The 15,136-nt window shown below is 45.4% G+C and overlaps 1 protein-coding gene across 1 annotated transcript; it reads right to left on the reverse strand.

Annotated features, from left to right (window-relative positions):
• Positions 1 to 391: 391 nt before the first annotated feature.
• On the reverse strand, positions 392 to 5,631 carry CCL15 (C-C motif chemokine ligand 15). The gene is made up of 4 exons (XM_066366295.1): positions 5,461 to 5,631; positions 1,652 to 1,702; positions 1,069 to 1,180; positions 392 to 659 (listed from the first exon to the last, which is right to left on the reverse strand). Exons 1-4 carry the CDS (start codon positions 5,555 to 5,557, stop codon positions 563 to 565), a joined length of 357 nt encoding a protein of 118 aa, XP_066222392.1. The 5' UTR covers positions 5,558 to 5,631; the 3' UTR covers positions 392 to 562.
• Between the last annotated feature and the right edge of the window lie 9,505 nt (positions 5,632 to 15,136).

A 15,136-nucleotide genomic window follows, 5' to 3' on the forward strand; every position in this document is an offset into this window, starting at 1 on the left:
GTGAGAGTGCATGTGAACTTGTAAATTTTTGTCCAGTGCAGATGAGAATGTTTTTTGTCCAGTAGAAAAGATAATTCAAGATAAAAATTATATTGAAATACTGGACTTACTCTGTTTTTCAGATTTCAGAATGCCACCCCCCAACTAACTGTATAAATCTCTGTTCCTCAGATCTTAGAATCAGTTTTATGGTTTTCTCATTAACGGGTTAAGTACATCTTTGACATATATTCAATCAATATTTGAGTAAATTATGTTTTTTAGATACTTTTAAAAATGTTTTTAGCTTCTTAAAATTATATTGTGACGTCTCATTTTGAAAAAAGAAAACAAACCCCACAAATGCAAAGTTCAGCTATTTCTACATTTCTTTTTCCTCATAAAGTTCAAGTAAAGTGAAATTGGATACGTTTTTATTAATGCATGGCTTTTATAACCAGAACAGAACAGTGATTGTTGCTTTTGAAAAAATAATTCCGGCCAAGAGACTCTCAGAAGTGAGGTAAGAGGGAACAGAGGTGGGTGGTTGGGACCTAGTATTCCTTCTCCTCAACCAACTATTTCACTTTCGCCTCATGTCCCTTATGTCCTTCATGCAATCCTGAACTCCTACATCACTGGGGTCCACACAGATATGCTTCCCCCTCTTGGTGATGAAGCTGGGGAGCAAGAAGGAGAAAGATTACACAGTGAAGAGGATTCTGCAAACAAGGTGGGGGAGCCCCATCCCCCCTGCCCGTCCACCCCTGGGCCCCTGGGATTCCCCACCCAGCCCAGCGTGTTCCTCTCTCTGCTGCAGGAGCGCAGGGTGTCTCCTGTTTGAGACCCTCAGCCTCTTGAGACTCCCTTAGTGACTCATGGGAGTTTCCTGCGGCAGACCTGCCTCTCTCTTTCCTTCCCTAGCCTCCCTTTTCTCTGGGAGCATCTGAAATCTGATGCTCTGCAGGTTCCTAATGGGGACACCAGCCTCCCCTGACCTGGAAGGATCCAGAGGGTGGGACTTTCCTGGACATCCATCCATCATCAGGTCACCCTTCCCAAGACATGGCTGGTAAGCTTTGCACTTACATGGCACCAGGCTTGGAGCACCCACTGGATGTTTCAATATAATCATTCATGAAGAGGCATGGGATTCTTCGTGAGGTGTAGGAGTAACAGCAGTCAACAGCATAATGTAAGCCTGCAGAAAGAGAAAGGGCTGTTTAGGGACCGAGTTTCTTTTTGAGGAAAACTAGATCCTTTCCCCCTTTCTTCCAAAGTACTGGGGTGGGTGAGACGGTGCAGGACTCAAAAGGGGGGGGGGGTTTCCTCCTCCATGGCACTTGGTGGCATCTCCTTGCTTCATCTCCCCGGGGCTAAGCTGTGTGTCTGACGGCACCCAGGCGGGACCACAACAGGGCCAGCTGGAACCGTTTCTCCCAGAACTGGAAGGGTGTGAGGCGTGCAGTGGGCGTCAGAGAGCACCCTCTCCCCCAGGTGAGCCTCCTTCGGGACAGCCAGGGGGAAGAGAAGTCATCTACAGAGGAGGGCCCCATAGCGCATTCTGATCTCCCTTGGAGATGTTCCCTCCCCCTTTCCCCAGGCCTCAAGCTGCCGGGCAGATCGGTACCCACCAGCTGCTTTCAAATCTATGCGATCACTAAACATTTACCTTCATGTTTCTCTAGTAATAGGTCCCTCTCTTGTATCATCATTCTGGGTTCTATTGGGGAGAAACAGACAAGGCAGGAAGAGAAATCACTGGGAGGCAGCATTGTCTCAGCGGTTACCCTGTCGCATTCCTCCACCCAGCACCCCCCATCCTGTGTCCACCCCCCTTTGGGAGGGAGGCATCGAGATTGGAACACCAGGCTCCTCTGTTCCACGCCCATTTTCTCCACTGGCGCCCTGAGATTTTTCAGGGAACTTTTGAAAATGTTTGAGACAGGGAAACATTCTATTAAATACAGAAAGCACACTGTAAATCCAACATGAATAAATCAATTGAATAGAGACATCATATGATATAGTCCACAATGCTTCCTGCACATTTCTGGAATCCACATGGCTCTGGAAACAGAAAAAATTTTTAGTGACTGATTTGGTGGTACGATGTCACCCAAAGTGGAGTGAGGTTATTTACAGTTTTTATCCCATTAGTTAAATATTTGTAGGTGTTTGCTGCAGATATATTATTGTTTGATTAAAGTATGCTTCCCAGGCCCTGGCTGGTTGGCTCAGCGGTAGAGCGTCGGCCTGGCGTGCGGGGGACCCGGGTTCGATTCCCGGCCAGGGCACATAGGAGAAGCGCCCATTTGCTTCTCCACCCCCCCTCCTTCCTCTCTGTCTCTCTCTTCCCATCCTGCAGCCAAGGCTCCATTGGAGCAAAGATGGCCCGGGCACTGGGGATGGCTCCTTGGCCTCTGCCCCAGGAGCTAGAGTGGCTCTGGTCGCGGCAGAGCGACACCCCAGAGGGGCAGAGCATCGCCCCCTGGTGGGCAGAGCGCCGCCCCTGGTGGGCATGCCGGGTGGATCCCGGTCGGGTGCATGTGGGAGTCTGTCTGACTGTCTCTCCCCGTTTCCAGCTTCAGAAAAAAAAAAAAAGTATGCTTCCCAGACTTGCAGAATGCTAAGTAATGTTCAATTATGGATTATTTTTTTAAAAATATTTTTTCAGTGTGTGGTAAAATATACATTATATAAAATTTATAATTTTATCTTTTTTTTTTGTCTTGGAGCTCTGACCTTGTACCCTATACTCACAGTGATCTAGACCTGCAAAATATACTGCTCACAAAAATTAGAGGATATTTAAAAATGAAGATGAAGCAATAAATTATCCCCTAATTTTTGTGAGCAGTATATATAGAGGGTGTGGCAAACGTCAGATTAAAGTTGTTTGTATGGAAAATAATTCAATAATTAATAAATAATAATACAAGAATAAACTCTGTGTTTCACATACAACTGTTTCTACTTTTGCCATACCCTGTATTTGTTGGGTGGATTGATAGGGACTATCAAGGAGCTTAGACTCTAGTCATTAGATAAGGCAGAGTGTGATCAAAGTTGTAAGAACAGTTAAAATGCTATTAGGTTCAGAAGAAGAACAGAAGATGTATATTTTAGACCAAACTGGTCAAACTTGAACCATTTTCAAGTGTACAGTTTAGTAGCATTAAGGCCATTCACATATTGCACAACCATAACTACACTCTGTCCGGGGAATGTTTTTCACCTTGCAGAACTGAAACTCTGCCCCCATTAGACAGTAACTCCCCATTTCACCATCCACCAAACCCTGGGCCACCGCCATTCTACTTTCTTTCTCTTGAGTTTGACTACTTTGTGGAATCATACAGTATTTATCCTTTTGTTACTGGCTTATCTCATTTTTTATAATTCAGTTAGAGACCTCTCTTCAATCTCCACCCACGTTATAGCATGTGTCTGAATTTCTGTACTATTTAAAGCTGAATAATATCCCATTGCATGTATATACCGTTTTAAATCCATTCATTTGTTGATGGACACTTGGGTTACTTCTACCTTTTTGCTATTATGAGTAATGCTGCTATTAGTGTGCGTGTACAGCTGTCTCTTCATGTGCCCTCTTTTAGTTCTTTGGAGTATATATCCAGAATTGGAATTGCTAAATCATATTGTATTGCCTTTTTAAAACCTGAAAGACTCTGCATTCTAAAATACATCTAGCTCCAATGTTTTGGGTAAGGGATTGTAGACCTGCATTATGCTAATCAGGAAAACACAACTAAACTTTTAGCTAATTTCTTATGTAGTTACATATGAATTATATTTAATGAGGCATATACATATACTTCAACATGCTCTATATGATGTGTGTGGGGCTTGCAAAATAAAGTCTTAGGGCCCTGACCGGTTGGCTCAGTGGTAGAGCGTCGGCCTGGCATGCAGGAGTCCTGGGTTCGATTTCCGGCCAGGGCACACAGGAGAAGCGTCCATCTGCTTCTCCACCCCTCCTCCTCTCCTTCCTCTCTGTCTCTCTCTTCCCCTCCTGCAGCTAAGCCTCCATTGGAGCAAACTTGGCCCAGGGGCGTTGAGGATGGCTCTGTGGCCTCTGCCTCAGGCGCTAGAATGGCTCAGGTTGCAACAGAGCGACGCCCCAGATGGGCAGAGCATCACCCCCTGGTGGGCATGCTGGGTGGATCCCGGTCGGACGCATGCGGGAGTCTGTCTGACTGCCTCCCTGTTTCCAACTTCAGAAAAATACAAAAAAATAAATAAATAATAAATAAATAAAATAAATAAAGTCTTAAATGGACTTGTTTTTCCGTAAGGGCTTCCTAGCTCTACCACTTACTGGTTGTGTGATCTCGAGCAAGTTATCTAAGGCTTCTGTACCTCAGTTTTCTCATTTGTAAAATGAGAATAAAAACAATATATAAAACTAGATAAGGTGCTGCTAGTCTATGCCACAGGGTGTTAGGAGGATTCAATGTATTAATATCTATATGACAATTAGAACAGTACTTGTTTGTACATAGGCAGTCCTAGATAATTTTTGTTGTTGTTGTTAAATAAATAAATTGTTAGGTGAACTTGGTGAGTTACTTGCCTGGCTTGTCCCATTTCCTCCTAAAAATGATAATTTTATACTATATGGGATATAATAGTTCCAACATTGTAGGATTCTATTCTTCTTTCTCCAGATTTACAATTTTACTACAATTCTTTTGATCTAGTACATAATGGTTCTATATCAGCTAAAAAAAAATATATCAAATAATTATAGCCCATGAAAAGGGAGTGAATTGTTTCCTAAGTCAATTCTCATTGGGAAAAAATACAGTTTTCCCCAGAGACCAAATGCTATAGAGAGAGGTCTATACCAGGGGTCCCCAAACTTTTTACACAGGGGGCCAGTTCACTGTCCCTCAGACTGTTGGAGGGCCGGACTATAAAAAAACTATGAACAAATCCCTAAGCACACTGCACATATTTTAAAGTAAAAAACAAAACAGGAACAAATACAATATTTAAAATAAAGAACAGGTAAATTTAAATCAACAAACTGACCAGTATTTCAATGGGAACTATGGGCCTACTTTTGGCTAATGAGATGGTCAGTGTCTGGTTCCATATTTGTCAATGCTAGCCGTAACAAGTGATATGACGCGCTTCCGGAGCCCTGACGCGTGCGTCCTGCATCACTGCACTTGGTGGCGCCACCACATACAGCATACAGGATGCATCCTGTGCTCTCTCACTGACCACCAATGAAAGAGGTGCCCCTTCCGGAAGTGCGGCGGGGGCCGGATAAATGGCCTCAGGGGGACGTAGTTTGGGGACCCCTGGTCTATACCTTACTGCTGCTGCTTTTAAACAGTGCCAAATTCACCTCCATGTCACAGGAGAACAAAGATGTCCCCTCTGTGTCTCCTCCCTGGACTTCAAGTTATCATTGAATTGGCAACCAATGAGAAGGCTCACTGAACTTACCATCGACTTGGAATTCATGGGCTGGAGCTCCATGGGCTGGGGATTCAAGGACAGCCGCAAGGATGAGGAAGGAGAGGGCAGCTGCAAAGGTCTTCATCTTCCAGATGTGCAGGCAGAACTAGACTGAAGACTCCTGGGCTCTCTGCTTCCTGACTCCTTGGACCCCACCTCTGCCCTTGTATTTATAAGAAGAGAATCAGGAAGTTATAGGGCAGAGGTCAATATGCTGTTCTTTGGCTGAATAGCCAAATATCATGACAACTGATATTTTTAATAAGAGAACAAGTCTGGGAATACAACAGGATAACTCAACAATGATGACTTGGGGTTTTTCCCCATTGCCCAATGGATATAAGCAGAAGATGTTAAATTGATGACAGAGACCTTAGCTAAAACAGGAATCCTGAGACCCTTTGGGAGGACTTCTCACTTCCTCTGTGGGTTATGATAATCCTACAGGAAGAACCCAAAGTTTACAACAGAGCTCTATGGTTACAACAGCCCCTACCCTTAACTTCCTCTTTCTTACTACTTTCTTCTTCTTGCTCTCTTTTATAAATGTCATGTCTGCATGTACTGAATTGCAACCTTTACTTTTCCCCAAATAAATATTTTTTAAAGAGGGAATACCTAGTCGACTTTTTGTTTATGATAGACAAGAATAACTGTATTTTATGAAGGATCCAGGGGATTTATTTAATCCTCTAAATCAGAGTTTTTTCCTCAGGAGTCAATCACCTTCACATGCACAAATAGCCTATTGATATTGGTCCGTAATATCCTTATGACCATAGACACATAAATCCTCAACGAAATGTTAGCAAACCATCCAACAACATATAAAAATGTAATACACTTTGAGCAAACTGGGGTTTATCCAAGGAATGTGAAGCTGATTCAATATTTGAAAATCAATCAATGGAATTCACCATTAAGACAATTTCCAAAAAATTGCTGGTAACCTCAATTGCTGAAGAAAAAGGGCCTTTGACAAAAAGTTAACATCCATTCATGATAAAAACTCTACTACAAAGTAAGAGTAGAAGAGAGCATCCTCAACCTGATAAGGGGCATCTACAAAAAATCTATAGCTAACATCGACTTGAGTTATCCAAGCTTAATCATCTAATCTGAAAAACAGATAGAAATATTTGCCTCTTGAATTGTTATGAAAGTTAAAGTTGTTAGCATAATGCCTGGCACATTAGAAATGGTGAAAATAATGACTATGATTATATACACAATGATAAAATTTACATTTATCACACAAACACAAATCATCTACTATCGGGGTGCTCACCAGAGGGAATACTCTAATATGTAAACCTGGTTGTGTGATTCCTCACATAGAATCTTGGTCTGGAACACCTCACATCTGATCCATTAATAAATAATGTTGGCTCTACTTTCAGGAAATATGTCCAGAATCTTATTATTCACCACCACCTCTACTCTCTCTACCTGGTCTCTCATTGGGATTCTTGCCAAAGCCTCTAACTTGTCTCCTTATTCTGCACATGCCCCTCTTCATTTCATTCTTCACATTGCAGCCATGGTGAGACTGTTAAAAAAGAAATCAGATCAATTTAATCCTGTTTGAATGGCTTTTTAATCCTACCCAATGTTAAAGGCCAGTCCTTTTAAAAGTTACAAGCCCCCCCCTGTGATCTTGTCCCTGTTCACTCTCTGTTATAAGCTCCTGTGTGATCTGGTCCCTGTTCGCTCCCTGTTTTCATATCCTGCTATCTTCCTTCTCACTCGTGCTGCTTCAGTTATGCAGGCTGATCAAAATTTCTGTTCTCTCTGCTTGGATCGTTCTTCCCTCAAATATCTGTATTCCTTCCTTCCTTCCTTCCTTCCTTCCTTCCTTCCTTCCTTCCTTCCTTCCTTCCTTCCTTCCTTCCTTCCTTTATATTTTCCTGAATTGAGAAGTGGGGAGGCAGACAGACAGACTCCTGCATGCACCCAACCAGGACCCACCAGACATGTTCACTAGGGGGTGATGCTCTGCCTATCTGCTGCATTGCACCATTGCAATCGGAGCCATTCTAGCGCCTGAGGTGGAGGTCATTGAGCCATCCTCAGTGCCCAGGCCAACTTTGCTCCAATGGAGCCTTGGCTGTGGGAGGGGAAGAGAGAGATAGAGAGATGGGGGAGGGGGAAGGGTGGGGAAGCAGATGGTTGCTGCTGTGTGCCCTGATCAAGAATCGAACCTGGGACTTCCACATACCACCCTGACACTCTACCACTGAGCCAACCGGCCAGGGCTCCTCCTAGCTTCCTTTATGTCTTTACTCAAGTATTATCTTTCAGTAAGTCTTTCTGAGATACTCTAAAATTAAACTCTTTCACCCAAATTTCTTTAGTTTTCTTTTGTGCATTGAACCTTATCTAACACTACATATTTTACTTCTAAATCTTTTAATGTCTATCTCTTCTTGTAGAACATAAACTTCATGAGAATAGGGATTTTTTTATTGTATTTTTGTTCATTGTCTGGTCAGGCATTCTGTAAGTCCGTGAATGATTGGGCTGGCAAAGGCACTACTAGGGAGAGAAAAACCGTATCTGGAATAAGTGCCAGTTCTGCTAAGGTTGGATTGTTCTCCCTTGCGAGAGTCCAAGATAATCAACATGTTACTGTATTTTCTCCTTGAGGTTAGGTGCTATACTGAGACCTGACACCTCTTCCTGTTGCTGGAAGGCTAGACATGCAGCAGTGACAATGGTTAAGTTGGCCTCCGTGAGAGACAGCCCATGCTGTTGGGCTCATGCGTAGCCTCCATCCTGTTGCTGCAGCTTCTCTGTCCACAGGCTCATTGTGCTCAGCATTGTTGCGGCTGATGGAAGAGGCTGGCTGACATCCACAGGACAAGTCATCTAGCCATACGTTCACGGACTTTCTCCTTCACTGCGCATGCTCCCCGTTGGCTTCCGAACCACATTAGTCCTGCGTGCTCGTCCATTGCTTCCAGGCCACGCATACCTGAGTACCGAGCAGGTACCTACTGTAGGTAGCCTATACGTCAGCATCAGAGCGTCTCTGACCGTGGAAAAGAGGGGTCTGCACGATGGCCAAGGTGAGGTGCAGTCAGATGATGCCTACGCGGAGCGGGACAACGTCTGTACAGAACTTGCGGTAGTGGTGGCCAGAGGGAGAGACGGGGCTGACAGAACGGAGGCGGTGTGCAGAGGCGTCGGACACAGCATGTTCATTCAGTGAAAGAAAGGATGAAGGAAAAAATGTCTGATTTTACAACACACTGCCATTTCTGGACCTCCCCAATGTAGAAAACATTTTTAAGTGGTTTTTGTGTACTTCCTGAGTCTTTTATGACTTTCCTTACCCCCTTGTCCCCACCACCAAGCATCATTGGTGACATTTAACAATGAGATCAGCCCTATTTGTTACTTTACTTGACATAAACAGGGACGAGGCTGTGATACTCTGCACACGCAGCTCAAGCCTCAGAGGTCTTCCGGGCCGATCATGACAACAGCAGCCGGTGCTCAGGGAGCACAAACCCACTTCGGGACTGCACTGGGGACCCTGCTGGCATCATCTCACAGATGAGGTGTTTCCTGTGTGAGGTGCTTTAATTATTTCACAATATGGTCTAACACATCTCACAGCTTCTTCCCTTACAGAAATACCAAGTATCGTTTTACCTCTGCCTGTAACTACTGCTCCGACCACATCCCATGATGAAGCTTGCACATGTTTGTCTAGTATAGGGTGAGCTATCCTACACTATCACAGGGGAGGTGGAGGGCAAGGGTCAGTATATCTGAGCTGAAATATCCCCTCACTGGCATCACCCACCTTCTTTCTCAGTCTTGCACTTAATATATGAAAATTTTCTTCTTTTACCTTTTTTTTTAAATTTTAAAAGAATTAATTTTAGAGAGAGAGGAAGGGAGCGAGAGAAAGAGAGAAACATTAATTTGTCGCTCCACTCATCCATGCATTCATTGGTTGAATCTTGCATGTGCCCTGCCCAAGGATCAAACTCTCAACCTTGGCATACCAGGACAATGCTCTAACTAACTTTCAACTTACCCTCTCACTCTTTTCTTATTAGTCTGTTTTTCATGTGTTGGTATCCTGCGCAGGTCATAAAATCTCAGAGTAGCTGCTCCATGTACAGGTCTCTTCTGGGGACAGAAGCCTGAAGTGGCTCTCCCCTGCAGAGGCTGCTATTCCTGACTTTCCAAGTGAAACCATCCCAGGTGCCTGACCTTATCTGATAGATGCATGGTGACTAAGGAAAGTCCCTTGAGCTCAGCTTGTTGTCTTAAACGAAGGAGAGGTGATGTTCTAGTTCTCTTTCAGACCAGCTGCACAACCTGTTGGAAGGACAGTCTGGTACACGCGGCCTTCCAGCCCCTTCACAGCCACAGGAGAGTGGGTTTGGGCCGGAACACTTCCTTACCCAAAGATGAAGAGCTGCACAGCTGTGCTGGGCTTCTTGCTTGGTGTCGGAATGTCTCTGTTCTGGACTCAGTGTGTGCTCCTTTGTTTTTGCTGAACTGTGTGTGGCATGTGGCGTCGGGGCAACCCTAGTACGGACTCTATCCATGCTTGGTGGGGATGGAATAGGGTCCTTCACTTGCTGCAAGAGGGGTGCTTCAGATCACTGTCCGACTTTGGCAGTAGGATGGTACCCACTGGCCATGGGAGGCCAACACTCCCTGTTGTAATTGATCTTGCTCTCTCTCTCTCTCTCTCTCTCTCTTTTGTTTTTTAAACTGAGAGGAAGGGACATAGTAAGAAAGACTCTAGCATGCCCTCTGGCCAGGATCCACCCGGAAACCCCCGTCTGGGGCCAATGCTACGCTCAGACCAACCGAGCTATCCTCAGCGCCCAGGGCCTAGGCTCGAATCAATGGAGCCATTGGCTGTGGGAAGGGAAGACGGAGAGAAGGGGGAGAGGGAGGGGGAAAGAAGCAGATGATTGCTTCTCTTATGTTCCCTGACTGGGAATCAAACCCAGGATGTCCATATACCGGGTCAATGCTCTATCCACTGAGCAAACTGGCCAGGGCCGCTCTGTCTCTGCTATGTAAGGGAAGTGTTGTTCCATCTAGTTCTTTGTAAGGCAGCCTTCTGTGGCAACTCTTGACACCCACAAACCTTGTGGTGGGTTGACATCCTGGCACTACTGCTCCTACCGGCAATTGCTCCACATTCTTTTTTTTTTTTTGTATTTCTCTGAAGCTGGAAACGGGGAGAGACAGTCAGACAGACTCCCGCGTGCGCCCGACCAGGATCCACCTGGCACGCCCACCAGGGGGCGATGCTCTGCCCACCAGGGGGCGATGCTCTGCCCCTCCGGGGCATCGCTCTGTCGTCTGGGGTAGAGGCCAAGGAGCCATCCCCAGCACCCGGGCCATCTTTGCTCCAATGGAGCCTCGGCTGAGGGAGGAGAAGAGAGAGACAGAGAGGAAGGAGAGGGGGAGGGTGGAGAAGCAGATGGGAGCCTCTCCTGTGTGCCCTGGCCGGGAATCGAACCCGGGACTTCTGCACGCCAGGCCGACGCTCTACCACTAAGCCAACCGGCCAGGGCCTTACTCCACATTCTTATCAGCATTTGTCGTTGTCAGTGTTCCGGATCTTGTCCATTCTAATAGGTGTATAGTGGTATCTTGTTGTTGTTGATGCTTGTTTAAATTGACTAAATTTTAGGATAATTTGTACACAGTGAAAGCTAAATGATAGTTTCCTCTTTGGGCAATGAAGATTGCCTAATATTCTTTACAGCTTGCTGAAAGCGAGAGTAATGGTTCCTCATTCAAGAGGAGGCTTATTGCTTTTTGTTGTTATGGAGGTAAACTTTACATAAATAATATTAAACATGAACTACTATTATAAAGTGTGCAACTTAGTGGCATTTTAGTACATTCAGAACTTGCGTAACCATCACCTCTATCTTGTTCCAGAACGTTTCATCACCTCAATAGAATTCTCTGTTCCTGGCAAGAAATCATTTGCATTCTCCCTGCCTCCAACCCCTGGCAGCCACTGGTCTGCTTTCTGACTCTATGGATCTGCCTATTCTGGATGCTTCCTGTAAGTGGACTCATACTATATGTCGCCTTTCATGTCTGGCTCCTGTCACTTAGCAATATTTTCAAGGTTCATCCATGTTGTAAAAAATTCCTTTTTATGGCTCAATAATGTCAGTTGTTGGACATTTAAATTGTTTCTAATTTGTGGATATTATGAATGATGCTGCTATGGACATTTGTGAACAAGTTTTTGTGTGAATGTAGGTTCATATGTCAAGGTAATGCTGACCTCACAGAATGAGTCAGGAAGTATTTCTTCCTCTTTTATTTTCATAAGAGTTTGATGTGATAATTCTTCTTTAAATGTTGGTAGATTTCTTCAGTGAAGCTAGGTGGTCCAGAGCTTCTCTTTGTTGGGAAATTTAGGTCTATTGGTTTTTTTGTTTGTTTGTTTGTTAGTTTGTTGTATTTTCCTGAATTGAGAAGTGGGGAGGCAGAGATAGACTTCTGCATGCGCCTGACTGGGACCCACCTGGCATGCCTACCAGGGGCAATGCTCTGTCCATCTGGGGCATTGCTCTGTTGTGACTGGAGCCATTCTAGCACCTGAGGTGGAGGCCATGGAGCCATCCTCAGCACCTGGGCCAACTTTGCTCCAATGGAGCCTTGGCTGTGGGAGGGGAATAGAGAGACAGAGAGAAAGGAGAGGGAGAAGGGTGGGTGCTTCTCCTGTGTGCCCTGACCAGTAATCGAGTCTGGGACTTCCACACACTGGGTCGACACTCTACCACTGAGCCAACTGGCCAGGGCCTAGGTCTGTTGGTTTTAATTCAGCTAGGACTTGTTAAGGAGGACTGCTGTAAATATTAGTAAACGTGCTTTTGTTCTAGTTGGGGTGGAGGTGGACAGGGCTGAGAGAGTCGCTGCTGCTCAGAGCTGTGGAGTCATTGTGCCCAATGAAGATTTCAGAGGAAGAGAGAGAGCCCCTTGGGTTAGGATGATGACAAAAATTCATGAAAGGGACAGCATTTGAAGTGGGCCTCAAAAATGGCACTGAGATTGTATATTTTAAAATGCAGAGAAAAGAGGAAGAACATTCTAGTTAGAGGTACAAACAGATGTAATAGGATCTGCACCACTTACTGCTTTAAGGATTTTACAAACATCTTATAATTATATCCTCACTACAACCCCGTGAAATGGGTACAATTGTCATCCTCTTCTGCAGGTGAGGCTACAAGGCACAGAGTAGTGAAGTCACTGGCCCACCCAGTGGAAAGGGCAAAGCCGGGATTCTAACCAACGTCTTCTAATACTAGAGCTCACCCTTTATAGGACAAAGGCACGGCAATGATAAAATTTGAGGCATATTTTGGGTGTTTTCATATCACTCACATAATGTATAAATGAGCACAAACATTTAATGTGATCAATACTTTAAGACAATTTCTTAAAATAAGTCAATACTTTAAGACCAAGAGGGTTTTGCAGAAAAAGCAAAGTAGGGGGCTTTCCATATGTTTATTTTCCCAGTGCCTTTCTTTCTCTTTGGGGCTCCGGGGCTCCATCAACCCTTTGTCGCAGGTGTGGACCCACCTCCCAAGCCCGGCATCCGGGGCCCTTCCCCTTAGGATGACAGGGAGAGGCAGTTCGCGAAGGTCTTGTGGGTCCAGCTGCGGAAGAGCAGGTGAAGTCAGCACCTGAGTGCTGTGGGGTCCTGTGCCCTGGGCCACTTGTTCTTTTTAAGAACACAAACCAATGAACTTTTGTTTTTCTCTAGAATATTAAAAAATATATATTTTCTTTATTGATTTTATAGGGAGTGGGGAGAGGGAGTGAGAAGCATTTGTATGTGTCTTGACTGGGCAAGCCCAGGGTTTCAAACTGGCGACCTCAGCATTCCAGGTGGACACTATCCACTCTGCCACCACAGGTCAGGCTCCCAGGATATTTTAAATGGGTGTTCTGTCACATGGAGCTAAGAGTCAAGGTGCTTCTGTTCCCCACTCCTGGACTCTTTCTTGCTTTTTGCTCAGGGTTCTGACTTGCACTCCTTTAGCTATAAGATCCTGACCTGTCAGAGGCCCAAATGAAATCACATAAAATTTTGACATGCTCAGCATGGTTTTGCTAGAATAACCCTCTGTGTTTCCCGCAAGGCGCTGCTACCAAATCTACGCTAAGGCCTGGAGTCCCATGATTTCCTTGGGGCTCAGAAGGCTAGAGCCAGGGCAAAGCTGACAGGGGTTCAGAAGCATGCACCTCCTCTGGGAAGTGCCCATCTCACTTCCCCAGGACCTGCTGGCTTCTCACTACTCCCTGAAGTCAGCTGAAGGCAGAGGGTAGAGGTCTTAAAAGAATTTATCACAAATTGTGTGGGATTTTCCGAGATGGAAGAGAGATATATGTCAGGTCAGCCTCTGGTTCTGCTGGGAGACCGGCAGTGGGAAGCCATGCCCACCAGGGCACGTGACCTGCTCTGTCCCAGGAGCACTGGGGAAGTGGGAAGGAGGAGGAGGAGGGGGCAAGACCACAGAGTGGTACGGCCTGGTTCTCTTCTGGAGGTCTCTTCTTCCTCCTGTTTTTAATCTATCCTTTTCTAACACCTCTCTTCCTCCTCTGCTGACTTCTCCTGTTCACTCCTTCCCTTAGACCCTCCCCAAGGCTAGACTATGCCCAGAGTGGGCCACAACAGGGCAGGACTGTCCTCCCTGCAAAAGGAAGGGGTCAGTACCATTTCCCATTCCCCTGAGGTCTCAGGGAGATGCGTGAGGGGAAGGCAGGTTTGCTGTCTGCAGCAGAGCAGAGCAGAGCCTTGACTAGACACAGGAAAACTGGATTTGCCCTCGTTTCTGCTTCTGGGAGCTGTGTGACCCCAGACAGGACACTTATCCTTTCTGGGTCTCTATGCTTGAAACTGCAAATAAGCCCACATGGAGCATTGTATTGGGGTATTGGGAAATGGGTTCATGCCCATTGACACATCTGTGCTACCGTTCCCGACCTTTGTGCTATATAGCAGAGAGACTCATTGTCCTGTGACATGTGAAGAACCTAAGGCTCAGGAAACCTAAATGACTCATGGAATGTCACAACTGGTCAGGGCAGAGCTTCCGGACTAGAGGCTCCCTGAGCGCGGACACTGAGCGTTTCTGCCCACGACTGTCCTCCAGCATATGAAGAGTGTGGGTGGCGGCATTGAGTACATGTGTAATAAGTGAATGACTGATCCATGAAGGAGCCAGACTGGAACCTAAGTTTGTCTGACTCTAAAGCCTCTGATTGTCCTAGTATGTTTTATCTTCATGATAATTATTTTAACAACTATTACCGTTTATTAATTCCTAACTATGGGCAGGGCTGGGACTTGAGCATAACAAATGAAGCACTAGTCTTGGGCAGAGAATTGAAGGGGGTGTCATAAAACTCAGTCATCAAGGTAAATAATGTTCTAATAAAACATTTAAAAAATCAAAATTAATGCCAAAATATCCTCAATGAACAAAATATCAAAACTTTAAATAAAGGCAGGATCAATAACAGTGTTATGGCCCTGGCTGGTTGGCTCAGTGGTAGAGCGTCAGCCTGGCATGCAGAGGTCCCGGGTTCAATTCCCGGCCAGGGCACACAGGAGAAGCGCCTATCTGCTTCTCCACCCCTCCCCTCT

This window comes from Saccopteryx leptura, chromosome 2 (assembly GCF_036850995.1).
Source record: "Saccopteryx leptura isolate mSacLep1 chromosome 2, mSacLep1_pri_phased_curated, whole genome shotgun sequence".
Classification (NCBI taxonomy): Eukaryota; Metazoa; Chordata; class Mammalia; order Chiroptera; family Emballonuridae; genus Saccopteryx; species Saccopteryx leptura.